Raw genomic sequence first — 27660 nt, 5'->3', positions numbered from 1 at the left:
TTCACACAACACTCGTTCGTCTCTTGAGTTAGCTGCCTTTTTTATGCTTGAATGATTCATAAGCCAGTGAATGTGGTCAGGTACAAGGACTGAAAAATAAGTGCAAAACCAGCTAACATGCAAGTAAAAAGTTTGAAAAACCTTCAGAAAGCCTGAAAAAAAAATGCTCATAACCACTGCAAAAGATTACAAGAATGTCTTTGAACCAAAGAAATTAAGGGTGACTCAAGACTTTTGCACAAATGCAGTATATGTAAATATGGTCTCTGCATTTTTCTAGATGCTTTTATTTCTAAAAGTGTACAAAATTTGCAGCTACAATAATAACTGAACTCTATTAAATCACAAGTCTTTATGATACAAATTGGAAGCATGCTTTAAATACAATGACCTGCAGTTCAGATCATTTTCTTTTTGTGATATAAAGTTAAATGTTTGCTTTAAAATAATCAACAATAAAGTCAAACTCCAGAGATGTCAATAACATTCACATAATACATAATACTTTTCAGCCGCCTGCTAGACTCACATTACACTCAGACACACACTGAGGTCTAAACATAAAAACAGCGGCTTTTTTTGAAAAGGGGAAACACAGAAATTGCATAGCCTGACATTCTGGAGACGTATTTTTGGAGCACGTTCAGGTGGGTCTGGTGCATTATTATTATCAGTCAGTCACCACTTACATTGTCACACTGTAATCAGTTAACAGAAGCTGTGTAAAAGCAGAGTCTCTCATCTGAAACTGCAATGCCTGAGATGGCTTGCAGTGCAGCGGAGCATCAGTGAAGGAATGTGTTTAGTTCTGACAAATTACGCAACATAGCATGAGTATCACCACGCTAAAACCCATCAGGAGCAGCAGAAAAAGGCGCCGCCGGGAGGTCCGGGACAGGCTGAAAAGCGACGAGGTGTTGCGAGGCGGTCGAGACTTCAGGTATTGCTCCACAGAGTCTGCGAGGGAGTAGGGCTTCGGGCTGTAGCCTAGATCTCGGCGGGCCTTGTCAATTTTAAAGGTGTGGCTCACTGCGATGTTCCTGACCTGCAACGGAAGAGATGAGGCATTTATAGCAAGGGCGTAGATTTGGTTTTTGGCATTGGTGGGGACGGATGATTCAACCACCGAACCCTGGCCTGTTTCTTTTTTTTTTCCTTTTTGTCTTTGCTTCTTGATTAAAAAAAAGGAGAAATATACTTGCCTATATATGCTATTCTACATGCTTTTAAACCATTTAAAATTACAATTCATAGTTTTATATGTGAATTATATAATGTTAAATTACTATTAAACAAATGACTAAGTAATTTAGACTTTAGTTTACTTCAGCCATATTCCATATAAATCAGGTATCATACAAAAAAAAGTTTCAAATACAGTCATGACAATAAAAGAATATGACTTTAAGGACTTAACAACATTACTTCAGTTATAGTACAGCAACATCTCTGATACATTAGCACTAAGGGAACACTGAATGACCTGGTGGTTTTTGTCCATAAAACTACTCATCTAAGATTACCACAAAGTAAAAGATCTCTCAGCAAAATTATGCAACATTTTAGGCACTATTGCCCCGATCAACTCAGTGAGCTGGGATTTTTTATTCTAAACATGAACTACTGTTACAGCAACAGACATGGACTACTGGTGTGCCATACAACAACTCAATGGCCACTATGTGAAGGAGCCAAACACATGCCTGCTCCTCTCGTTAATCTATAGCACCAAATCATCAGTCAGTCACCTGTGACCTCGCCTCTTCACCTCTGTCTGAGCTACAACATGGCAGAGCTGCCTCTGTCACCTGATAAATAACAGTGAGACATTCCAAATACATGAAGTCACACATGTGCTTCAAATACAGTAATGAACCACCAGGTCATCATCCAATTTCACCTGTGATCTTGTGTCACCATTACTCTCTGAGCTTTGTGTTGGTTCTTCTGTCACCTGACAAATAGGACATACATGACAATAAGAATAAAATGTGTAGCTGCTTCAGTGTTTCTGTCACTCATCATTAATGTTTGTAGTGTGAGTGCATTTTTAGAACAATTTGTGCAAACTGCACTACAAGGTGGAATATTTGCAAAATCATGACCACCTCGTGATATTTTGTCTCAAAAATGAACCCTATGAATATGTCAGTACCATTACGATGAAATTATTATGTCACCAACATTTTAACGTTAGACATATAATTTTAACAGCCTTTATAAACTAATATCCTGGCTGGCTCGAGGCTGCCGTTTTCTCTGACACTTTCAATCAAAATTAGAAATGCTACTCTGGGAGACTAGGATAACTAATAGTGCTGCATGTTGTGCAGTTAGTTTCCAAAACACGTTATTCATGGTTACATACAATTTTAGACTGATGTGGGCCAAAGCCTACCATAGCCTGTAACGTTATTATGACGGACACATTTTATGAGTTAACTTGGCTTTAAGTGACTTACAGGTTTCTTTGAAAAATATTTTCTTATATCCAGGTTCTTCCTTTTTGCTGCCATCCTCCTCTCCTCCTTGCAGGTCCTTGCAGCGCAGGCTTGCCGCTGCTAAAACTAAACAGAGCGCCCTGAAAGGCACAGCCAATCACATTGGCCATATTTGTCACATGAGGTAGGACTCCAGTAGAGAACGTAATGTAACTCTTTCTGCACCGCTGGGTGAATGAGACGTTGACAGATCGTTTTTTTTTCTTTCTATCAGGTTTGTTTTTCTTTACTCAAAGAGTAATTATTGGTGGGGACAATTCAATAATCGCTGGATATTGGTGGGGACATGTCCATGCCAAATCTACTTGATTTATAGCTTCTTTTTTTTGTTGTTTTTTGTATTTTTTAATACGATCAGAGTCGTCCAAGTTAAAGGTCATTCTGTCAGGTTAATGGCTCACATTAGCCTCAGTTTGGCAAACTTAGTTTTACATTGTGATAACCTGTGACTGACGGATGCCTCCAGTTACTGTGTCTTCTTTCCTCTGAGTCTAAGGTTTCGGCATGTGAACACAGACTGACAGAAGAGTTCAAACAGACACCGGTGAGACAAAAAAAGAGTTCCTACTGTCCCTTTTCTTTTTTCCATCCATGAGTCACATTTTCTTTTATGATTTCAGTCAGTACACACCTTTTAGGTCTTTGGAGTTTTCCTGGATAACTCATTCACATCTGTGGTGTATCCACACATTAATACCAAACTGCTGAATCCTGATTATCCTGTTATACCTGACAGTTATCCTGGCTATATACAGTATTTTTCCCTGTGCATTTCAAAAAGCCTTCAATTTTTCCTTGATTGTTTCACATGGAGCACATCTTGTCTTCCAGGAGTAACTCACTGCCACAGGCACCACTCCAGGACAGAGACTATATTCAAATGTAGCTGAAAAGTGACCCATGCATTTGTTTTCTCTGGGCTAAAGACACATCTTACAAAGTACAAATATCCTTCTGGTAGATGAAAAGTCACTCTTTTTCTTCTACATGTGCTTTGAAATGCAGCTGCTCAGCTTCTAGGGGGGGGGGGAGTTTTCAGCATATAGCTTCGTGGGAATCACTTTGTCCATAAAAGAAAATATGGCAATCAAACCGTGTTATCTTTGGCATTTTTTAAATTCAGCTAAAAAAGTGGGGGGAAATTACTTGACATGGTTGCAACAGCCTGCTAGAAACAAAGTGCCTTAAGATGGCATGTCAAAATTGTCTTTTATGTGTAGACACAACACCGGTGCTGCCTTGACTTAGCAGCCTTTTTCATGCTTGAATGATTCATTGGTCAATGACAATACAAGATAAAGCACTGGTTTTAAAATAAGTGAAAAAGGAGCCAATGTCAAAGAAAAACTTTGAAAGACTTTCAGGAAGCCTGGACAGCTACTGTTCAAGACCACTTCACAGAATTACAAGAAAGTTTGACGCCCTGGAAGCAGAATATAAAGAAATGACTCGTGACTTTTTGTGATGCCAGTGGGTCCAGAACATAGCTCGTGATAAATTATAAAATTGTTCTTTAATATTAAAATGTGCATTTTTGCAAAGAGAGACCATTAACGCCAAAAATAATTATACTGTTTCATCATGGTTTTGTAGTTTTGTGATGTTTTGGGGTTTTGAATTCCTAGTTAATCTTTTCAATTCTATTTCTGATTTTAACATTTTGCAGATTGAGTTTTGGATTCCTGCTTTGAGCTCTTACAGCTGTGGTGATGTTGAGCTTTAGATTTAAAGTGTGACTTCGGTTGTGGTTCCTGTTTAGTTTTTGTCATGTTTCGGATTCTTGTTAAGATGGTTTCCTGCTGTGGTGTTAGTTTAAAATTCTTTATACATGTTTCATTGTAAGTTTCTGTGTCTCCATGTTCTGCCTTTTGATTATTCCCTGTTTTATTTAAAATTTCAGTTGTCCTTCACATCCTGCACCAGAATATTTTTTGCCCATCTGCCTGCTTTTCTCTCAGTTTCTTGTGCTCTTTGGATTTGTGTAACTTTTTAGACTTTGTATTTTATTTATTTATTTATTTTTTGAGCAGTAAAACTTCTCGGCCTCATGCATTGTCTGTTTTCCTTTTTACCAAACAGTTCATTTCTGTTGGCAAAAATTTAAAATATTTACTTCCAGGCACTTCATTTGAAATTCTATATAAGATATAAAAATAAAACCAGATGCTTAGTTGCTCCTTACAACAGATTGATTCAACATTTGAAATTCTGTCTTCCTATGTGCCTTCACAGACCTGGAAGAGGAAAATCTCCTCTGCGCATCAGACCATGCCTCAACCTGAGGGTTGCTGGGATCATTTGAGACCGGCCGAGAGGTGGCACAGCCATAGCAACTGCCTCTGCAGTGATGTCACTTCCTGTAAACTTCACCTCAAACTTCCTCGTCTGACCCACAGCAGTTTATGTTTTATTCACAGGGCAACCACTGATCCCCACGGCCAGCAGCTGCCTGAGAGAGAGAGCTGCGCATGCAGGCCCATGGTGCTCAGCTTTGGTTTCTGTCTCATCACACATTCATGAGGACCTCACAGGCCGTGACGGAGGCGCCCTAAGACGTGTTGTACTGCCAGCTGCTCCTTTAATTGTATAGTTTTCTGAGTCAAGTAAATGTATGCAAAACCATCACAGATACAAAGACAGAATTAAAAGTCAACTGTTTGTTTACCTGCTGAATTTAAAAAAGGGCTCACTTTAGTTTTTCATAATTCATGTGCAAGAGATAGTATCAGATGAGGGAGGGGGGAGGACTGGGGGGGCTGATCGGAAAATACTAATGTAGTCAGTCTCTGTCGTTGGAGAGACTTAAACATGAATGTTCTCATCAGACAGCAGGTAACTTCATCTCCAAGGTAGATATATATGTACTGGTGCTGTAACATTCTGCAGTATAGAGTGACATCTTGAGTTTGCTGAGTTAAAAATAACTTTCAGAATTAGAGTTACCCTTTATAGAGGAAGAAAGCTGAATAATTACCTCACTTCTGGTGAAAAGGAGCGGCACCGTTATCACCGGTCTAAGAACCACATGCAGATATTCCACCAGGATGGCTTGATATAGGAAGAAAAACACACATATACACAAACACACACACACACACACACACACACCGAGTTAGCAGCAGCTCACCAAACTTTCACTCGACTATGGTGAAAGTGAAAGAGAGAAGAGCTACCTGCTGAATAGACAAGTGAAACCGGCAGATTTATCAACGGCTGGCTGTAGCCCAGCTTCTCAAACTGCAGCAGAAAGTTGAATTCAAAACAGAGGTAAAAGTAGCTATCAGAATCAGAGTTACTCTTCAGGTAACGGAAATCGCTGGTTTTAGCTTTTTCATTAAGTCTGCTGACAGACGGAGGCATCAACTCACCAAAGGCATCAACCATTCAAACAGATTGACCGAAACGCCATCGTTAATAAAATAGGCCTGTCCACTCTGCAGAAAGAACATTTAACATGTTAAAAATGACCAAAGCAGCTGTGAGGCCGGAGCAGAGGAACTCATCATGTTTACTGTTTAAATTTTCTGAGGTGGACTCACAGCGACACAGCTCCTCTTCAGCGTGAGGGCCTCAGCCGCCTGCCTGTGGGCCAGCACCAGGTTATCTATGTGCACCCAGTTCATTTGAGCCCGGGGGTCACCAAACCGGAAACTGAACAACCGACGCTCCACGTTCATCTGAGCGGGGGACAAAAAGCTCGTCTTGGATCATGTTCTTGATTTAAACATGGACACTAAACCCAAAAATGTGTCAAAATAACATTTTGGATGGTGATATCTGCACAAAAGCTGGGAGAAGAGTTGCAAAAAAGGTCAAAACCGGTCTGATGCAAAAACCTTATGTTCAACCCAGTGTTTCACTGTCAGTTTTACTAACTCTGGGTTTGCTAATACTTAAGTCCACATGTATACAGACTAATAATATTATACATTTTATTTCACATCAATTCCAGACTAGCGGTTAAAGAGAAAAGCAACCGACAGAACATTAAAAGTCAACCCTTATGACCACTTGGCCGGTAGTAAACCCAGAACATAATGTAATCCTTGCAGCCCTTCACCAGACTGTGCCGACTGCCGCCTCGCAGAGGAGACACTGGAAGAAAAGGCATCTGTAACTGGATGCTAGAAGAGCTCCATCAATAATGCAAACTCTTCAGACAGGAATAATTCTGCCAGTGAGGCTTCAGACGCTGTGAGATGAACATTTTTTCCCAGTAGCAGCACAGAAGTAATTCATCAACACCATAAGACATGCTCGCTTTAGTCCCCTACCATCACTCTGTGTAGGTGTCTTCTCTCCTCTGGTCCGTAGATGCCACAGGGCCGCAGGATGCAAGTGCGCAGCAGGCCTCCACCTTCATAAAGGAAGATCAAAATGTCACTTCATAAATATTTTAAAGCTTTTTCTTTATTAAAATCTAATTGGGATTTTTTTTTCTCCTCTAGCAGTAGTGGACTAAGTACATGCATTAAAATACCAATGTTACAAGTACTTAAAATACTCAGAAACAAGGAAAAGGGCTGCATTAAGACTTGTGCTTATTTATATCTATTTATATGATCCTTATAATGTATCAAGATAGTTTTATATGTTGTATGATTAATTAACACATGTTTAAGGCAAATAACAACAACAACAACAACAACAACAACAATAATAATAATAATAATAAGGAAGAAGCAAAGAAGAAGAAAACTTCTGCAAGATACATTTGAGTTCAGTGTATTTATATCATGCCAATTAAAGGAATTTTGCATTATAAAGAACCTACTTCCCCTCGAATTTAAGCCAGGACATGGTAAGAGTGGGATAAAAACTCCCATTTAACAAGAATAAACCTCCAGCAGAACCAGTGGGAAGCTGTGGCAGGTGAATGGAAAGAAAACAATTAAAAGGGGAGCATGGAGAAACAACAACTGATTGCCAGTATTAGGAATGGAGTAGGCTGGAGGGCAGAGGGGTTTTTTCTCTCTCTCTTCTCATTAATAAGGATTCAACACTTATTTTCCAATCTCAGCGATTCATTATTTTTAATGTTTGCAGACCCAGTCTTAGCATCTCAGTGACTTTTAAGTTGTTCCTGACATCAGTACAGGCATCCTGTTAGTATTATTATTATTATTATTATTATTATTATTATTATTATTATTATTACGCACACAAACACATGACCAGCTGCAGTAGATAATGTGACAGTTGCATGCTTTTAAGCTTAATTGCATGTTGGTGGTCACTGTTGGCATGCAGGTTTCGCTAAAGCAGGGTAGGAAAGGCTTTAAAAATCACAGTGTAAAAAGCAACAATACTGTATGAGAAAATGAGCCATTATATACACTCAAATATATACTTTACATGTGTGTTTAAGACATCAATGTCAAGTGACTGCTGCACTATAATGAGACTGTTCTGGCCAGTGCCGAGTTTAAAGCACAATCACTGTTGTATGATCGAATTGCACACCGAGTCTCCATGGAAACTGTTGCCTCTGTCTATTTTCTCTCACTCTTTCAAACACACATTTTTGTTGTTTTTTTGGTTTTTTTAAACACAAAAAGCAAAAGCCTGGTTGCAATTTTCTCTCAATGTGCCCTTTCCCATGTAATTCAACGATTAGGCACAGCGATCAATTTCACAACCTTTCAGGGAGCCCCCGTTGGCTGCGATGACCATCTGCTCCGCAATCGCTTTAGTTCTGGAGTAGTGGTCAATATGCTGCAACAGAAACATAAATACCACCTTATTATGTCCCCCTAAAGTGCAGAAAATTGCTGGCAAACATGTATTTAGTAGAATCGCAGAGCTATTATTGGTGTGACAAAGGTTTTGCTGGAACATTAGTGATGTGGTTTGTTACCGTTAGGGTGGTGAGAATGCAGTTATTTTAAGTAGCACTCACGGCATCAAGGGGCACATATGGCACCGAAGCCTCATCACCATCCACAATCGGTTTCCCTGCAAACACCACGTTGATGGTGCTGGTGTACACCAGTCTGGGGATACTCCTCTCCTTACACACTGTATGAGACAGAGGATCACAGCAAAAAGAGTCAAATCTATGAATGCTGACATAATGCTCAATATGCCACAATGTTTTATGCAGGTGTGCATCCATTTATAAAATGTCACTCTCTAGGCACCTTTCTAAAAACTCAAGGTCCCCAAACAAACCATAAAAGAGTAAAAAGGATAATAAAAACGCAGTATTAGAAAACAATTGGATTCAATGTTTAAAGAGAGTAAGGCAGTAAAAACAAATGGGGTTAGACTTGAATAAAGGAAGCAAGCCAGTATTCCTGATATCAGGAGGAAAGGAATTCCAAAGTCAGGGAGCAGAGCAGCTGAAACCTCTGTTCTCCATTGTAGTGAGATGGGGAGAGGGAATAAAAAGGTGAGTGGCGGATGAAGACCTAAGTAAATAATGCAAGTAGGGAGGAGCCAGGATATGGATACATTTGAAATTGAAAAGCAATATTTTGAAAGTGATTCTACAATATATGGGCAGCTAGTGAAGCTGTTGAAGAACAGAGGTGATGTGCTCTCTGAAGGGTGTGCGAGTTATGATCTGGGCTGCAGAATTCTGAAGAATTTGTAATTTGTAAAGGGACTTGTTGGGAAGATCAAAGAGAAGAGAATTACAATAATCAATCAAAGCAGGGACAAGGATAGCAACAGCATGGGAGGTGAGGAACGGACGGAGACGATTGATGTTACGTAAGTGGAAACAGGCGAACTGGGTGATGTGATTAATATGAGACTGAAACGGCAAAGTGCTGTCGGGGATGACGTCCAGACTCTTAACCTGAGGGGAGGGAAGGATGGAGGAGTTGTCAACATTAATGGAAAACTTGTGGGATTTGGTTAATGTGGAAGCTGTGCAGGCGAGTAGAACTTCAGTTTTATTACTCTTGAGTTTAAAAATATTGGAGGTGAATGAGATTTAACCTTCATGAGGCAGTCACAAAGGGAGATGAGTGGAAGGGTGAAATTGGGTTTGGAAGAAACATACAGCTCAGTCTCATCTGCGTAACAGTGATGGTTAATATTATATTTTTGATATAAGTGATCAAGTGGAAGCATGTAAATAAGGAATAAAAGAGGCCCCAGTACTGAACCCTGGGGTACACCAGCAGAAACAGAAAATGAACTTGAAGAGTGAGATTTAACTTGAATGACCTGAGTGCTATCCGACAGATATGAGGTGAACCAGGCAAGGGTGTATGACTAGTACCAATGGATGCAAGTCTTTTCAGAAGGATAGTGTGAGAAATCGTATCAAAGGCTGCACTTGGATTGATGATGAGGATGGTGAGAGAACCGGAGTCATCTGCCATTGGGAGGTTGTTGGTAATGTTTGTTACTTTGTTACTGAGATGTGTGTGAAGCTGAGAGGCAACAACTTTCTTTTCTGTCTGCAACAATTTTCTTACCATTTATGATGTTATTGGTTCCACCAATGTTGACGGACTCCACCTGCTCTTTCCTCAACTAAAAGCCAGAGACAAAGAGGAAGGCTGTTACTCCTCACTACATCTTTTCTCTTCTGTAGATAATACAGCCCTTGTTTCCACCACTGCACGGTAATGACTTTACATCCATCTCACTTAGGCTCTCATCAAAATATTAGATTTGAATGAAAATCAACTTTGAGAGCAGATAGAAGCCAAATAGCATTACATAGAGTAAAAATAGGCACAAAAATAGGAAAAATTAAATTTGATTTTGAGTGAAGTACAACAGAAGAGTAGTATACAAGTATACAAGTCTGCAGCAAACAAATGTGTCCATGTGATGGCAATTTTTTTGTTTTCCTCACTGACTATTTGGATTTGGAATCCAAGGCTATGGAGACTAAAGATGAACTTCGTATTTGTATACATCCATACTAAAAAAAAAAAAAAAAAAAAAGACATCCATAAGTCAAAATTTGGATTTGTTATTAAAATTTCAAGTGAATAACTTGAAGTTAGGATTAGGGTTACTTACTGACTTGAAATGCCAAGAAAATAACTCAAGATTAACCAAAAAAACAAAACAAAATTCTGTGTTATTAGGTTATTATTTGAGAAAATAAACCAACATTTTAACTTATGGAAAGCAAAATATAGTCTCATTTCTTTTAAGGACTTGATAGTTATCTTGTGTATAACAGGCACTTCATTTCATAGCTATTGCACAGAGCTAGAATCCTTTATAAGGGTATGAACTATTGAGGATATCCACACATTTTTTAAGCACTTGTCCAGCTTTTGGGCAGCAGTAGGCTGGAGCCTGTCACTGACACCCCCTCCTGAAAGGCGGGGTACACACCAAAACAGTGATGTATGATATTAGATAATGTAAAAGAAAAATAGAAAATAAAAATTATATAGCTTGTGTGTAAAATGCAACACTGGACACATTTATTTGTGCATACTTAATAAATACTTTTTAACACTTTTTGACTTACACAGCTAAAACTTACAACAGGTGTTACATGTGTTTTTAAAATATTGACTTTCTGTATTTAGTCGGAGGATGAACCTTGAGGTGCTATTTTTCCTGCTGCTAGTAGCCTTAAGCAGCTGCTATGATTTGCATGAAGAGAGCATGGAAAAACAACCAGTCGTGCAGGTCAGCCTGTCATGTGTTCATGGTTTGAACAGAAAGCGTGACATGCCAAACAGGGCTGTTCCTCCACAGGAGGTTTAATAAATGAAACGTGACTTTTGTTTGAATGACTGGCTGTTGGAAAAAAACACAGAGGAAGGCATGAAGTCACCTGCTCTGGGCCAGACATGCCATAAGACGCCGTGTGGAACATGCAGTCAACCCCTTCACATACTTTATACAGGGAAGAATAATCTCGAATGTCACTCTATAAGAAAGTAGAACAAGACAATCAGATAATTAGTTATAACTCTGAGGACATAAAAGATGCCTAATCAGATTCTTCTGGGAGGATGAAGGTAGGCTTGTACTGTTGATTTGCTTGAAATGTACAACAGCAAAACATTAACACCCAGTGCTCGGGCTTTTCATGTAAAATGGTCAATATCTAACGCCTGAAAGGACAGTTATAATTAAGGTAAGTGTGCCAAGAGGAGTGCAGGTGAAAGCCGAATCATGCCTCCACCCTCTTTGACCCAGGCAGCAGCTGGTGCGCCGAGACAGATCAATCACCCGTGTCTGTTTCCAGCCAAGACGCATACGGACCGAAGAGGCACGCTGACACGAGGAAATACTAGAATTCATTTCCCCGTCTCCACACGAAGTCGTGTCAGTTAGGTGGAAACAAACCATACCTTAACCCAAACCTGTGCTATGGGTGACATAAGACAGGCTTCAGACCTGGACTTCAAATGGCTTTTCATCACCATGTAGAGACCTGACATGTGTTATAAGATGTTATCAAACAATAGGTGTCCTGTACTGTTACATTGCAGTATAGTATTAAGTGTTCTTCAGGGCAAAGCTGTTAGGAATGTGTGGAGAAGAGGGGTAAACAGAGTAAAGGCATACCTGATAGAACGTCGCTCCATCGGGAATATCACAGGGAGGCTTATTCAAGTCCAGAAGGATCACTGAAAACCCTTCATTTGCCAGTTGTCTCCCAAGCCTGAAACCAAAGTATCCTCCTCCTCCCGTCACCACCACTTTCCCCTTTGGGACACCTCTGCACTTTTCCTCTCCCAGTCTGGAGGCCACACAGTCGGGGCTGCTGCAGGTAGCAGCGGTGGCTGTGTTTACTCTGTTTCTCACAGCCACAGAGGGGCCGGAGGCGACCGCCGGGGCTGGATGGATGACCCACGGCTGCTGAGCGAGGTGGGTGATGTTGTGCCCATGGTGCCCGTTGGTCTGCAGGCGACAAATGGAGACGCTTTGGCAGGGAAGCTGCTTCACCTGGCACAGAGAGCCTCCGCTTTCAGTCATGCTGGGACTGCACAGCTCCATGGATGCTCTGATGGAATTTTAAAGAGGAATAAAATGCATATTCACTGTTTCAGAATCATTAAAAACTGACCGGTAATGAGTATTTATCTTAACTTTCTGACAGTGTCCTGTCATTTATAATCCCTTTGTTTTCACATCATTCAAGTTTGGATGGCTGTACCACTTCAGAGTCTTTCACAAGTGGTTATTTAAAATAGAGCTCAGTGCTCCTGAACACCACTTTTTTCTCTTTGTTGAGTTTTGATAAAGAAGATGTCAGAGATGACAACTGGTCAAACATTTCACTCATAAAAATATCGTTATGTTTTATAAACTGCATATAACATACGGATATTTAAGGGGGTGGGGGTATTCTGAAAGAAGAATTCATGATATATAATTTTACTGTATGCGTGTATATGTATTTTTTTATTTGTTTTTGGCCTGACAGTAACGAACCCATCATATTTCGCCAAATTAGGCAGAATATCACGTGTTTTTCACTAAAATAAACGAGCCTAATCTATGAATAAACGCAGGTCCGACAGCGATGACGTGCACTCTTTAATTAAAAAAAAAAAACCTTCCTGAGAGTCATCTCTATATGTCACATCTACTCACCGGATTGCTCCTGTCCTCCTCGCACATCCGTACCCGTGCTGGTGGATTCATGCAATAATACAGTCTATACCTCGCCGTCGGGCCCTCTCGATGCGTCAACTTTTTCACCTGTCACACACCTGCACTTTACATCTGCTACCGTAATGTCTGCAGGCAGAGCGCAGGCAGTGCGCAGACCCGCGGCATCGAGAATCACGTTTCTAGAAGCACCGGATGGACGAGCAAGCACCTCATTTCGGTTTTTCATGTACGGACGTTTGTTTTTGCCGCACACACGCAAAAAACGTAACACTTAAATTAGTTACAAATAGAAAGTTTTAATATAATAACCCAACATTTTCACTTATAGATTGCAAAAAACATCATTTTTATTATTTTAATCATTATAATTAATTGTGAGGAACACCTCTGGCGGGGATTTGGATGCAGAGCTTAATAATAACTAATGATTAAATGCAGAGTGGCTATACACACAAGGAGAATGAAAAGAAGTGAATGATGAAGAAATACAAAGTGCATCATGGGAAGCCCTTTAAAGCTTTCTCATAAAAGTAGAGAGGTGTCTGTCTCCCGAATCCACTGGGAGCTGAAGGCTCTGCCCCCCACTCTACTTTTAAATGAACCATAAGTAGGTCTTCGGTCTGAGAGAGATCAAATTAAATGTTACTGCTGAGCTGAAATTATTTAGTCTTCTTGGCAAGTCCTCCAAAACAAAAACTAAAAAAACTGTGGTTTCTAATGTGGCCCTTGGGAAAATTAATTCCCCCTCATGATCTAAAAGCTCCAGGGTCACCTTCTGTCTTGTCCATTCACACATGGAGAGCAACTTGGGTTCCAGGATATTTGACATGCAGATTTCAGCAGCCACAGATTCAACTACCAAGCTTCCAATTAGCAGATGCCCTGTTCTACCTCCTGAGCTACAGCCACTTACCCACACTTTGTCCATACAGCTCTGGTAGGGTAACTGATAGTAGAGGCAATGAGGATCAACAAATACTTAACCAAAAAAGTAACTGCTAACTGTGTTCTTGATGCCTCCTTTACTTGCAAACAGGCTCCAGGGCATTTGTGAGCAGCCCGAGTAAAGTAAAAGAAATAACATCTGATAGAGCACAAGATGAACCAGTGTTTTCCCAAAAAAGAGACATTATGAAAGAGAGAGATGGCACTCATAGAAAGTAAGCCAGAAAATTCTTTGGGTAATTTACATCAGATTTCACTGTGCCCATCTTCTGATGCCTGCTTCCAGCAGGATAACATTTGGAATGCAATGGAACAGGAGATTCACAGCATGGATAAGTCTGCAGCAACTGTGTGATGCTATCATGTCAACAAGGATTAAAACCTTTGATGATGTTTCAAGCACCTTTTAATTTGTGCCATGCAGAATTAAGAGAGTAAGGAAGGCAGAAGTGGTCCATCCTATCAAGGTGTACCTAAGAAAGTGGCCAGGAAGTGTATTTTCTGGTGAGCGTTTGCTCATCCTGCCCTCATTGCAGCGGTAAGTCAGCAGTCTGCATAAACATCAAGGACAAAAAGAAAAGGGAAAGTCTTATCTCTTGATAAATGCAAGGAGTTGTTTCTAGTACATGGTGAGCAGGGGCACCTGCTTTACATATCAGCAAATGACCTTTGCCAACAGTTCTTTACTTGGAAGGTTAAACCAGTATTTAGTGTTGTATCCCCACAATCAGAAATTTCCTTAATTATAAAGACTAGGAGTCATAAAAGGTACTGTGAATTTATTTGTACATGTTTTAGACTCACTGGCTGATATAAACTTATGGTTTTTCATAAGACAACATTAAAGAGACTTGGAAGGATTTAGGACAAGGTACCAAATGAATGAATGAATAAATAAATAAAAGTAGTGAATGCCTATGGTTTTTTAAAGAAATTCCTCAAGCTGACATTTGGCAGCAATTTTGTTATGAATGTTATTCGTCAGTGGAAGAATGTTCATAAGTTCCTCAGTTTCTGCTGCACAATAACGTCTGAACAAATACATTTTTGAGTGTTAGTGAATAAATGTGTTTTAAGTGTTTAAAATAACAGGTACAACTCACAAAAACCATAAAAATGTAATTACAGTGAACGTAAAGCATTCAAACACTTTGTGAGTTTACTTATGTGAGTCAGATTGTTATGAGAAAATAATAGAAAATATTTTCATTGAAACAAGGGAAAGAGAAAATGTGGGGTCAGGCATCGAATGACAGCTCAAACATGATAACCGGTCAGGTAAAACACTCACTCCTCGCCCTGTGCTTTTGGAGAGGACAGAAATAGAGAGCTCATTTCTTATTTAGCAGACAGCCGACAGACTGCCAAACCTGAGCTGGAAGTTGAATGCACTGAACGTAATTAAAGAGGTGGGGAGGAGGAGTCTTAAGCAGCTGCCGAATGACTGAAGCTGTCTCATATCAGAGCCATTTGGAGACAAGCTGCAGTAAAAAGCATTGTGGTGCACTTACTTTGCCTTTTAAAGAAGAGTGCATTATGTGCTGATTTAATTCAGACCTCATTTTGGTCAACTGGAGTTTCGACTGTGTTTTTTGTATCTGTTTGTAGAAGCATGCACACATTTTCTAAAGTTAACTAATTTATTCATTTATTTAAGTCTCAAGCAGCTGCCGAGACGAGTGGAGCTGTCTGGTGTCGGGCCAATTTGGAGACAAACTAAAAGGATTGTGGTGCTTTTTGTATGATTTTGTAGAAGCATGGACCCATTTTTAAAATTAACTTAGTTATTTATTTATTTATTTATTTACATGCAGGTATAGATGCGTAACAAAAGCCATTAAAAAAAAGACCTCTGGACAGAGGCCATGCCTTTTGTTTGACATCCAGGTAACAGTGAGTAATGTGGTGTCATCAGCAAACTAGACCTGCTAATGATTCTTTTTTAGCACCTCCACAATGCATGTCATCCAACAACAGTTCAAATGAAGGCGACTGCTACCCTCAGGTGTAGGTGAGGTACCAGCTACAGCGGCCTGAGGGTAGCAGGTATCTACAGTTGTTAGTGGTTGAAGTGAGTGAAGGAGTCGGTTGTGGCCTTTATTATTCTTATTATACATATATTATCCATTAAAGACTAGTGAATAAGCTGCATATGAAAAGAACTGAGTAATATATAAGTTCTGTTTTCAAAGCCTTGACCTCAGCATTGTGACGCTCAGGAACATCCGACCTGTCCTAACGCCTGCCCTGTTTTATAATTTCCTAAATAAACAGCATGCTGTATTCAAGAAAGCTTGAAAATATCGATTGAAACCATAAAGTCATCAGGAATGTTTTTACTGAGGTCACAGACCATAGAAGCAGAGGGCCATTTTCCCTTTGACTTCTACAGAGCTGGACTTCTGCAGCCTCCACCACTGCTGGCCGTTAAGAGGAATACATGTTTAAGGCACAACCTCATCGTCATCAGCATTTTTATTTTTATTTTTGGGGGTTTTGAACTTTCATCTAAAAGGATGAAGTTATAAAATCTGATGAGGAGTCCCAGATATTTTATCCCCAATGGTCTTGCGCCCTGTCGCTCTGGGGTGCATAAAGGTGTGAATCATTACATGCGGTCATTCACGGTGACCTTCATAACTGCTCTTCGTGAACCAAAGAAGTCCAGTTGCAGTTACATAAATCTTTGATTTATTGTGACTATTAACTATTAAAAAACCGAAACAAATGTAACCACTACCATAAAGCGAGCCATACAACACGAAGACCATGTTGTCTTTCCCCAGCTGCTCATTTGCTATTTCAGCACTCTCTGTGATATAAAAAGGCTTGAGTTACTCTCATTAAAGTCTGTCCAGCACAGCCATGAATCACAGTCGGCAGGGAGCCTTCACCTTGTCTGACCTGCTGCCGCAGTGAGGGGAAGGAGCGCCGAGGTACGGACAGACCTCTCATGTCTGCAACCTTGCCGAGCTCTCCGCTGAGGTGAAGTTCACGGCGAGGACTGGAAATAGGATGAGGAGCTCATTAAAGTTCCAGTGCAGCGAGTGGAGGGACCGCGGTAGGATGTAAAGTAGAAGGAGATATGTCAAATCTGCAAGTGACAGTGTAATTCAAATGTAAATCAACTGTAATCTTAAGATTTAAGAGTTCAAAATGTCATAATAAAGCTTGTCCACAGTGGACTGTTAAAGGTGCGTTTGAGAAAGTGTGTATGTATGGACAAAAGGTTTGTCTGTGTTTGTGTGTGTGTGTGTGCATAAAGATTAGACAAATTCCCTCTTGGACAGCTACTAATAAAAATATTTTTCTGGTATATATCTAACTCTACTTTAGCTTTAATGACATCAAAACAGGCAAACAGTTATGTCATCAGTCATGAAGTGAAATCATGACTGGTGAAGCTGGGATGTTTGTAGATTGGACACCTTGTAAGAAGTGAACAAGACACCTTCATGAATATGTAAAAAAGCTAAAGGCTAGCTAGCATAAATTAGATTAGAAATCGAGCAAAGATAACCAGCAGCGTGCTAATCTCTGCTTTTTCTCACCCAACAAGAAACTGGAGAGTGTGTGAATGTGACTCTTAAGAGATGTGACTGGATGTTTGTCCATTTAAAAAGCAGGTTGCTGGTTTAACTCGGGATTCAACATGACTCTGAGTGAAATTATGCAACACAGCCTACATGCGGAATCCTCCTGTGACACCAAGAAGAGATAAAAATGAATGAAAAGTAAATGTGTGCTGGTGATGCTCTAGGTGGTTTGGGGGAAGCTGAAACAGCTGTTAGTTAAAGTGCTTGCACATATTACTCAAATGCACTTGTTTTGGAAAGGATGGCTCTCCCGATCCACCAGAAAACATCAACAGGCGTACAGGTTTTCTCAGCAAAAATTTCTGGCACAACTTCACCTACTTCCAAGGTGCATGGAGAGGATGAAAGAATTCACAATGCAGGAACTCCAGCAACACTTGAGGGAAGATGAACAACTTTAATAATTGACCAACGCATTTCGGCTTGTGGCCTTTACAACCTTTACACCAAAAACCAGAACAATTAAAGAAATAATTTTAAAACATTGGCATATCCTTCAAAATGACCCAAACTTATTAGGTACCTTTAAAGAACCACCAATGATAACCTATAGGAGAGGAAGGAATATTAAAGATAGGCTTGTTAGAGCTTGCCAGGACCCTAATACTCCAGATAAAACCCTGATAACCCATGACCTACAAGGTAATTTCAAGTGTGGGGCATGCATTAATTGTCAATACACCAAAAATGTTAAATCATTCAAAGACCCTATAGGTGACAAAACCATTGCCATAAAGGCCTTTATCACATGCAGAACTAAAAATGTAATCTACATGATACAGTGCCCATGCAATAAAATATATATAGGAGAAACATCCCGCCCTCTGAAAGATCGAATTAACGAACACAGAAGTTCGATCAAGAGGAATGATCTAACCAGCCCTGTTGCAAGACACTTCAATGATAAACATCCAAATTCACCATTATTTTTTCTAGGTATTGAAGCCATTAAACTAAACCAAAGAGGTGGTAATATTAATTTTATCCGGAAAAAAAGAGAAGCATTTTGGATATTCCGCTTTAAGAGTCTGCACCCCAGAGGTATGAATGAGGATTTCTCTATCAATGAGTTTTTGTGAACTGAACCTTTTTATGTTTTTATCCTAATTTTATCAGTGGGCATTATGTCTCCTCCCCCCGTCCTCATCATTAATGATCTAGTCCAGTATTTACTTGGGCGTGACTTAACCAATTAACCAATACCTACCTATTATATGTCAGCTGATCTATCTATGAAGTTTTGATTGGTTAATTTGAATTTGTTTCCGTTTCCCGTCTTGTATTTAAGCAATTTTCTACAATGTTTCACTATGACCCTGATGAAGGCCACAAGCCGAAAAGTACAGGTTTTCTCAAACAGCAGGGGGCGCCAGACAACAGCTTATAAATACATACAGAGCCTTAAAGGCCAAAGAGGTTTCTTGTTCTTTTTAGGTCCACTTGATACTGAGTGAGAATACTTAAAGTCACTCTGTGAGAAGACGATCTGATGCCAAACCAGTTTCTCCTGTTTGCTGTAGAAAAAGAAGTGACCACGTGGGCAGAGGTCGGTGTATGGGTGATGTGTTTACTTCTTGGGTATTGATTTAAAAAACAAAAAAACACAATGATGTTCTTGTTCAACAGGACTTCCGTGAAAACATCAGCAGTGATTTATAATGAATAAGATTCAAATAGCTGAAGTGATAAATTTAGAGCAAGAAGCACGTGAAGCAGGTCTCTGACAGCAGCTCTCTTTAGGAAGAGCTATATGACCGCTGGATGATGGAGCTACTGTGTCATGTGGGTGGAAGGTTTTCTGAGGTAAAGGAGCCATCCTTTGTTATTCAGCGACATGCTGAAACCCAACCTGTCAGGCTGCACAGGAGTATATATTGCAGGAGCTCGCGAGTGACAGCTAAAATACTAAAGAGATAAGTATCAAAGGCAAAATCAGAGCATTTTCTCTTTCCAAAGAAATGCAGAAAACGTTTGCACTTTTACAATGTGACAGACAATAACACACCACCATATAATGATGCCCACAATCTACTAGACAATAGAGCAGCGATTTAATATCCTTGTTAAAAGCCTTAAGTGAAGGTTATTATTTCAAAAAAGCCTTTATAATCCTTTCATTTCATGCTCATTTTAGAAAACAGGAGCTGTGAGGTCACATGGGAGAAAAAGCTGTTTGAACGGAGAGTGCACCGAGAGGATTTTAAGCCAAATCAATTAGCGTGACTTTATGCATAACCTCCCTCAATGACTTGTGTGATGGAAAGTGGGGCGCTGGGAGAAAGGAAGCTGCGCACGGTGGAGAGGTTAGAGAGTCGGGAAGCAGCGTTTGGGATCGTGAACAGGAGGATCACGGACGCGGAAGAAAGCAGGAGTCTCAGCACATGCGGCCACTCTGTGGAGCTGAACTAAGACACTGCACTTTAAAGCTAAATGCAAACATTATCACATTACTTCAGCATGTTTACAGCTCAGTGTTAGGCTGGTAACATTTACAAATCTGCATTAAAGCAAAGTACAACTACAGTCAATAGCAATGAGATTAGTTTTGCAGCTAGACCTATTAAGCAATAATCCTGTGAAGACCAAAAACGTAATGGAAAAAAGAAGAAGAGTCGGTAGACTATATAAAAGATGAATACACACTCACCAGCCTATATTAGCTACACCTGTTCAAATGCTTGTTAATACAATTATATAATCAGCCAATTACGGTGCTTGCTAGTCTGAATATTTAAGAAACTGCTGATCTATTGGGATTTTCCTGCACAACCATCTGTAGAGTTTTCTAATCCCAACAGTGGAATTGTGTTCATTTTGTAGACAGTTTAACCTAAACCTTAAAAACAAAGCCAACAAAATAACTATCCTTGTGTTTTCTATATTGTGGGCACATCTTACTTTAAATAAGCTTTTTAGATATTTATTGATGTAATAATGATGCTGCTAAACTATGTAAAGCAAAGATTTTGGAAATCACATTTATTTAGCTGTATATTTTAGATCTTGGCAGTAGAAAGAAGAAGTACAAAGAAGTACAATCATATCTTTAGTCACCCTTGATCTATGACATCATTAAACACTGATGTCAATGGCTAATTTCGGGTCTTACTGAACACACATTATGGACATTTTGTAAATGAATACAGTCACAAAAGCACAATAAAGCATGATGTGCTTTAGGGCAGCCCTGCTCTGTGAGCCGCCACCATATCGGTTTTGGTGTTCCTGTTTCTCAGTCAGATTCATTTATTTTGCCTGTGAGAACGACAAATATCTACTTTATGAGTGTCCCTGTTTTCTCAGTCAGATGCGACACATGCTCGTTCTTTATTCGTCTGAGTTCATAGTTCCCTTTTTCTGATAACCACATAAAGTACATGCTCCAATTAATGTCACAGTTGCTAATAGATACACTGAGATGATGCTGGCCAAAAAGTTGTGGGTGACTTCACAGAGGCTGTGTCTCATTTTAGCGTACCGGAGCTCATAAGAGTCCAATAGGTGTTGGAATATTTGAATCTGGATCAAAGTGGCGGATCGAGATTCAAGCTGCAAGCTGGGCTAAAAGAGGAAATCTGTGTTTCTCTGCTGCAATTAGCATTCCAACACCGGAGGGTGGTAGAAACTGTGGGAGTCTGGTTATTTTTATCTACTCTGGTCATTAACTTAAACACACACAAACACACACACACTGATCAGCAGGAGACAGAATGCAGAAATGCTATAGAAGTCACTAATTAAAATCAATCAATAAAAAAAGTTTTGGCGGTTTCCTTATGTGACCTCCAAGTTTAATAAAGAGAGGTAGAGTGCAGAGTAATGGCTGACTGCACTGGCATAGGAGAAGAGAGAGGACAGAGAGGGTGAGGGGAGTGTGCCTCGGTGACCCCCGCGCATCCTTCAACATATAGGAAGAAAACTACCATCAACCACCAGACAAATTCTTGTCAGTGGGGTCAGAAATCACAACACATTTTCTAAAGCATACTCAGAATATAAGAATAGCTTTAATGTTTTTCTTAGAACTGCATTTAACTGAAACCACTGCAGTTATACTGTATGAAAAGAGAGCGAGAGCAATCATGTACCAGTGGCTGTTCAGACCTGTGCGCTATTTTTTCTTTCGCTGTGATGACTAAAATTCATTTGTGACTTTTAAAATACTTCTCGAGAAGAAAAATGCCCCTGAGGTCTAATTGTGAGCTTTTCCAGGAGCACTCACTGCTTCTGCCTGGATGGGCTGCATGGGTTTGTACTTGGATCACGTGATCACGTGAAACCTGAATCAAAATCCACTCAACCTGAGAAAGCTGGACTTTTTCATGAGGATGATGATGAGGATGTTTGGGTTTTGGGGGACCATTGAGTTAAATAGATTACTCTAAGGAATTTAGTACTTTTTTGCAAATCATCAGAGACTCAAAAACAGAAGGAAAACAATCAAGTGAAATCATTTGTTTTTATTAAGAAGACACCTGGGTGGTTAAATTACCAAGCAGGTCTAGTATATTCATTTAACATGAGAAACAAAACCAACTCGGATATCAAACTTCTGCTTCATGTGTACACGCTCACTGGCCACTTCTTTAGAGATTTTTTACCATATCAACATGACAGCATCACACAGTTGCTGCAGATTTATCAGCTGCACATTCATGATTGGAATTTCTTGTGTCACCATATAAGGTGATTGAGATCTGGTAACTGTAGAGGACATTTGAGTACAGTCAAGTTGTTGGCATGTTTGAGAAAGCAGTTTGAAATTACACTGCAGGAAGCAGACATCAGAAGATCGGCACACTGTGGTCATGAAGGGATGGACATGGTCAGCAACAACACTCAGGTGTTCAGGCTCTAGGGTTTAGACCATGCTCATTTGATACTATGGGTCTCAAAGCATGCCAAGAAGCTATCCCCCACACTAATACACTACAGGCCGTCTAAACTGTTGATACGAGGCAGGATAAATCCATGCGTTCATGTTTTTTTCTGACTTTCTCTAAGAAAGAAATCAAGACTAATCAAGCCGATCAACATCTTCCAACCTTCTTCTGTCCAATTTTGGTGAGCATGTGTGAATTGTAGCATCAGTTTTCTTTTCTTAGCTGAAAGGAGATGCACCGAGTGTGGTCTTCTGCTACTCAAGATTTGACGTGCTGTGCATTCAGAGATGCTCTTCTGCACATCTTAGTTGCAACAACTGACTACTTTCAGTAGGTTTCTTGACCACGTCTGCAGGTCTACATCAGATATTTGCGTTAACAAGCAGTTGGCAGCTGTATTTAATAAAGTGGCCAATACGGGTGTGCTGAATATACAGCAAATGGAGCATAAAGCAGAGTGTGGCTAGAAATACAATCCAGTAAAACAAAAAACAAAAAAACAGATTTAACCATAAAACTGCAAAAAAAACCCTAAAGTTTATGAACAAAAAGCTTTTACTGATATATATACATATGCATTTTATTTCATTTCATTTTTTTAGTATTTGTGTTGGAATTTATATATATGGGTTTTCTTAGTGTGTATCACAGCTAATGAAAATGTTAACAACAATGTAGGTACAATTATATAGCTGACTGATTTCGGAGCCTTTTGGACGTAGAGATAAAGGACAAGGAAAATGAGAAAGTGACAGACGCACATAATTCTTTAGAGGATGAAGCTGGAGGCTTGGGACAGAGATGAGGGCAGTGCTGCTACTTCAAGGACAGATAAAATGGGAGGGGAGGAGCAAATATCTGTGTTTTCTTTTTCCAGGAACCGCTTCAGTTCGCACCAAAAAGAGCAAATACTAAAAATCACCTCCTAACAGCTTTGAAACAGAGAATATAATGACTGGGACAGGTTAAACAAAAATGCTGTATTTAAGGATAAATTTGTCTGCAGCTGACTAGTCCAGCCTATTTCTAGTATTCAGAGTTCGTGTTTTTTTTTAAACCCCCACACAGAAAGGCTGAACAGCAGCACAGGCCACATCACAGCATAATCTGACAAGCAGATTTTACTCTAAGGCCGTTCTTTTAGAGGTCAGAAGCTTGAAAGGAATCGATATTTGGCAAGTTACCTTTCGGTCCACCGCTTCAGAGCCCAATCAGCCGAGCAGCTGTCCTGATGCACCTGATGGCTCCAGGCGAAGGACAGTGAGAGGATAGAAGCAAAGGGCCTCTCCTGCAGAAACTCTGTATCTGTCTTCTGCTTAGAAAGGAGACATAAACATAAATAAAGATGAGCGGAACAAGAATGCACGTGCATTTCAACGGCAAGAAAGACAAGGAGGGGGCAAACGGGATTAGCTTCATCTCTTGTGCTATCGCAGTGACTGCAACGTCCTCCAGTCGTCCCTGACAGAGCCCATCAGTCTGCCTCAGCTCTGATCTCTGCTCCATAACACACTGGCATCTGCACAGTTATCTAGTGCACACACAGACTCACTGAAAAACAACAAGAGCCCAAAGATCTCATGTGCTGGAGTTCTTCTGTAGTCTCAAATGAATCTGAAGAGATGCTAAAGTCTTTTCCCCTCAGCTCTGTTGAAATCAGGGGTACATTAATCATTTATATCCACTTGCTGCAAACAATATTTTCTGTATGTGTATTTAGTGAGTATTGTTTGTGACACAAATCACAGGTCTAATCATGTAGCCTGCCTCTAGAGTCACAGCATGAGCCAGTCTACATCAGTATGTGGTGTTCTGCTGGAGGGAGAGAAAATAATTAGAGGGAAGTTGAGGGAGGGAGAAAAAGAGTAGAAGGAGAAAAGGTGAGTAAGGAAGAGGAAATCTCTAACATTAAGAGAAAAGGGTGGGGGGGGGTGCAATTCAGCCATGATGCACTGACAGGGTAATCTCCCCAGCGCCACTTGTCCATTCATATTTAGGTTTTAGTGAATATCTCACCAACCTTCGAACCCAGTGTACCCGAAAGAACTCACCCAGGCATGGGGAGAACATCCAAACGCCACACAGAAATTCACAGAAAGTGTACTGAGTGGTTTCAGACCTAATAAATAAAATCATCTGGTACTTGGCAGGTCTTGAAGTTAGTTAATACAACTTCAGATGAACAACAACATGATATATTACACAATGCCGTTTTATATTTAACAAAAATAAGCCAAAATGCAAGAATAGTGTGAAAAACTAAGTCCACCCTTACTGTTTGCATAGGAATTAAGAGTCTAAGTAGCAGCTAGGAGCTTCTAGGAGCTGCTAATCAAATGCACCTGATTAACTGATTATCAGCGGGGAGTGTTCACTTGTGCATTAACACAAAGCCAAAAATTAAAGACATCAACAATGATTTCAGAGAAACAATTGTTACTGTCCATCAGTCTGACTTTGTTTTGCAAAATTGCTTCTGAACAAACCACAAGACTTCTGGAATAATGTCCTTTAGACAGAGGAGGCCAAAGTGGAGAAGGTTGGCTATAATACCCGGCACAATGTGTGGTGAAAATCAAACATAGCATGTCGGCACACACACCTCATATCAGATGAAAAGCATGATAATGGAGGGATGATGATTCATGGGTTTTTTTCATCCACAGAAGCTAAGCACGATGCACTCACTGAGTCTACTATGACATCCTTTGTATGCCAAAGTATTCTGGAGTCATATGTGAGACCAACACCAAATACTTGACCTAAATTGCCCAAAGTCTAGACCCCAACCAGAATGAAATGCTGCTGCTGGACCTTAACAGAGCTGAGGATATATGAATGCCACAGACCTGAACCTCAGCTTTTCATCTAGTTTGAAACTTTTTGGTGAGAGCTGGAATATAAATGTGCTCATCTCTAAAGTACTTTTGGCCAGCTTCTGTTATTTAAATATGCTCTAGGCTATACATAAAATAGACATGGCAGCCCAAACGAATTTTTAGACATTTTTCATAGTGCGTGTTGGAGGTATACCTTTTTTAATTTACAAAATAATTATTTATTTAACACAATTCTTTGGGCTGCACACTGAACTTAGACGACAGACACAAAAATCAGTTCTAACATGCTAGTATCAATGCAAAACCAATACCAGCGTTGGTATCACTAGTATCGATATTTGGATTGATCACCTACCTCTACTTTCTACTACAAGTCTAATTCTCCTGCATTTTGCCCAAGGGTTCTTTGGCAGGCACGCTGCAGGAACAGACCAGCTTTAGGGTGATCAGAAAGCAAAGAGAGGTTCCTTCTCCTCTGGGGACATCCTCCTTCTAACCCAGACTTGATGCTTTTAAATTCTGAGGGACAAACAGATGTGCACGCACACACACAAATACAGCCCCCACCTATGTGGTACAGACCATTGTCCCACAACCACAGACAGTTTGCGCATGACTCATCTACAATAACGCAACATTAATACCCTCATGAAAATCAACACTGGGGCCCAGCAGCAATAAACTGGTCAGCAGGTTCGGTCTGCAGAGCCATAAGAGTTTGCAACCTGCAGACTCTCCTTCATGCTCCTACTGTTTATGTTACTGCTGAGGTGGCCGGAACCAGGTGAATGGACCCAAACGCAGACACAGAACAGAGGCGAAGGTTTAAAAGTGAACAGAGGTTTATTTACAGAACATGATGTAAACATGACAGACTAGCACAGTGAACTATAATGAGAACAATAGGGTTTAAAACATGAGCTATGACCTGTGAGATGGCAACATGAGCTATAAACCTAAAGAACAAAAACATGAACTATGAACTATGATCATGGCTTGTGCAGTGAAGGTCGGTAGCACTGAAACACAGAGAGATAAATGTCAGTGAGGGTGGCGATCGGTCAGATAAGTCAGAGTAAGCAAACTTAGAGCGCCTTACAGGTTTTGCAGGACCGAAGCAGTCCGGGTGAGTGTCCAGAAGCCGGGAGTCCAGAGAGAGTGTTTTCTGTGAATCCTTTAATTGTGGCAGGGAGGCAGGCAGGTGAAACAGATATCCAACAGAGCTTGGGCTGTGATCCAGTGTCGGAAGTGATGAGTATTGTCAAGAGTTGGTTTATCAGTTTTTAAAAGAACATCGTGCTAACAGTCAAGTTAATGGATAGTGGTTGTGTGATGATCTGGGGACTCTTTGTAATTATCGCAAATGCTTGGTTGCAGTTGTTGCTGTCAAGGGTGGCACAACCAGTCTTTAGGTTTAGGGGGCAACTACTTTTTCACACAACTTTTCTCTCTTAGTATTTACAAGGTTATCAAAATTAATTTGCTCTGAAAAATGTAAGTGTGACAAATATGCAAGATAATAATTCATCAGGAAGAAGAGATCACCTGACAGTATTTAAAGACTCTCATAGGCTATTACACATACAGACCGACTCCAATGTGTATTTAAAGATCCAGGCATTCATTAGTTACATCAAATAAAATAACATGAAACATTAATCTGAAATTGTCCCTGAGTAATTTTTACTTTTAATACTTTCATATATTATAATATTACCTGTATGATAAAAATAAAAGTCGCTGCACATTCAATTGAGTGGAAGGTACATCGGAGGAAAACAGAGTTTTAAATAAAAGCAGCTGAACTGAACTCTCGCACGCTGTTCTGCTTACTGCTGAACATCGTGTGGGAGTTCAGTTTCAACTGATGCTGCACATTTATTAACATGGATTAAAAAAGCTCCCCCAAAAAAAGCTTGTCAGCTGTGTTTGATATTTATTATTCAGTTCTGATTCATGGGATTTATTGCAATTGAGTTTGAGTCTTTTGTCCTCAGTTCGTCATCACTGCCACTGAGGATGCCAGTGTCCACAGAGAGGAGTAAAGGAGGCCATCTACATCAACTTACAACACCAACTATCAGCCACCTGAATGCAGTCTGGAGACCCCCACCCAGCCCCCACTCGCACTTCCTCAGGTGACCTCAGCAGCTCACACAGAGGTTTCACACCTTTCCATCTGTGATGGCAACGATCCACGTCTTTTTTTCACGTCTTAGCTCATGTGACATCAAGTATGCTCGGGACCACCGCCACGGGGTCATCCCCCACTGCCTTCACATCAAGCACTCGAGACTACCATGACACATGGATGACTGGGAACTGGCACAGATATACTCCA

General features: G+C 40.2%; 1 protein-coding gene across 3 annotated transcripts; it reads right to left on the bottom strand.

Moving 5' to 3' along the window:
- Positions 1-238: 238 nt before the first annotated feature.
- sdr42e2 (short chain dehydrogenase/reductase family 42E, member 2) lies at positions 239-26568 on the bottom strand. Of its 3 annotated transcripts, none has more exons than XM_013264784.3 (13): positions 26419-26568; positions 23664-23794; positions 12003-12441; positions 11263-11358; positions 9932-9989; positions 8401-8519; positions 8141-8216; positions 6776-6858; positions 6041-6178; positions 5870-5935; positions 5675-5738; positions 5476-5549; positions 239-1045 (listed from the first exon to the last, which is right to left on the bottom strand). In XM_013264784.3, the coding sequence occupies exons 3-13, from the start codon at positions 12432-12434 to the stop codon at positions 803-805; spliced, it is 1449 nt and encodes a 482-aa protein (XP_013120238.1). In that variant the 5' UTR covers positions 12435-12441; positions 23664-23794; positions 26419-26568; the 3' UTR covers positions 239-802. The 3 variants fall into 3 exon arrangements, with proteins under 3 accessions (XP_013120238.1, XP_013120239.1, XP_013120237.1); XM_013264785.3 differs by having other exon boundaries at positions 23664-23791; XM_013264783.3 differs by lacking the exons at positions 23664-23794; positions 26419-26568 and adding an exon at positions 16895-16989 and having other exon boundaries at positions 240-1045.
- Between the last annotated feature and the right edge of the window lie 1092 nt (positions 26569-27660).

The sequence above is a fragment of the Oreochromis niloticus genome, linkage group LG4, assembly GCF_001858045.2.
Source record: "Oreochromis niloticus isolate F11D_XX linkage group LG4, O_niloticus_UMD_NMBU, whole genome shotgun sequence".
In the NCBI taxonomy this organism is placed as follows: Eukaryota; Metazoa; Chordata; class Actinopteri; order Cichliformes; family Cichlidae; genus Oreochromis; species Oreochromis niloticus.
Note: the sequence above shows the minus strand (reverse complement) of the source record. Positions and strands in the feature narration are given on the sequence as shown.

Excerpts from the sequence above, each read along its gene's own strand:
- sdr42e2 (XM_013264784.3), bottom strand. The coding sequence starts at position 12,434 with ATGGAGCTGTGCAGTCCCAGCATGACTGAAAGCGGAGGCTCTCTGTGC. Across the intron at positions 11,359-12,002 it reads ATGGAGCGACGTTCTATCAG|AGTGACATTCGAGATTATTC; the intron begins GTATGCCTTTAC and ends ACTTTCTTATAG. Across the intron at positions 6,179-6,775 it reads GACACCTACACAGAGTGATG|ATGAACGTGGAGCGTCGGTT; the intron begins GTAGGGGACTAA and ends TCCCCCGCTCAG.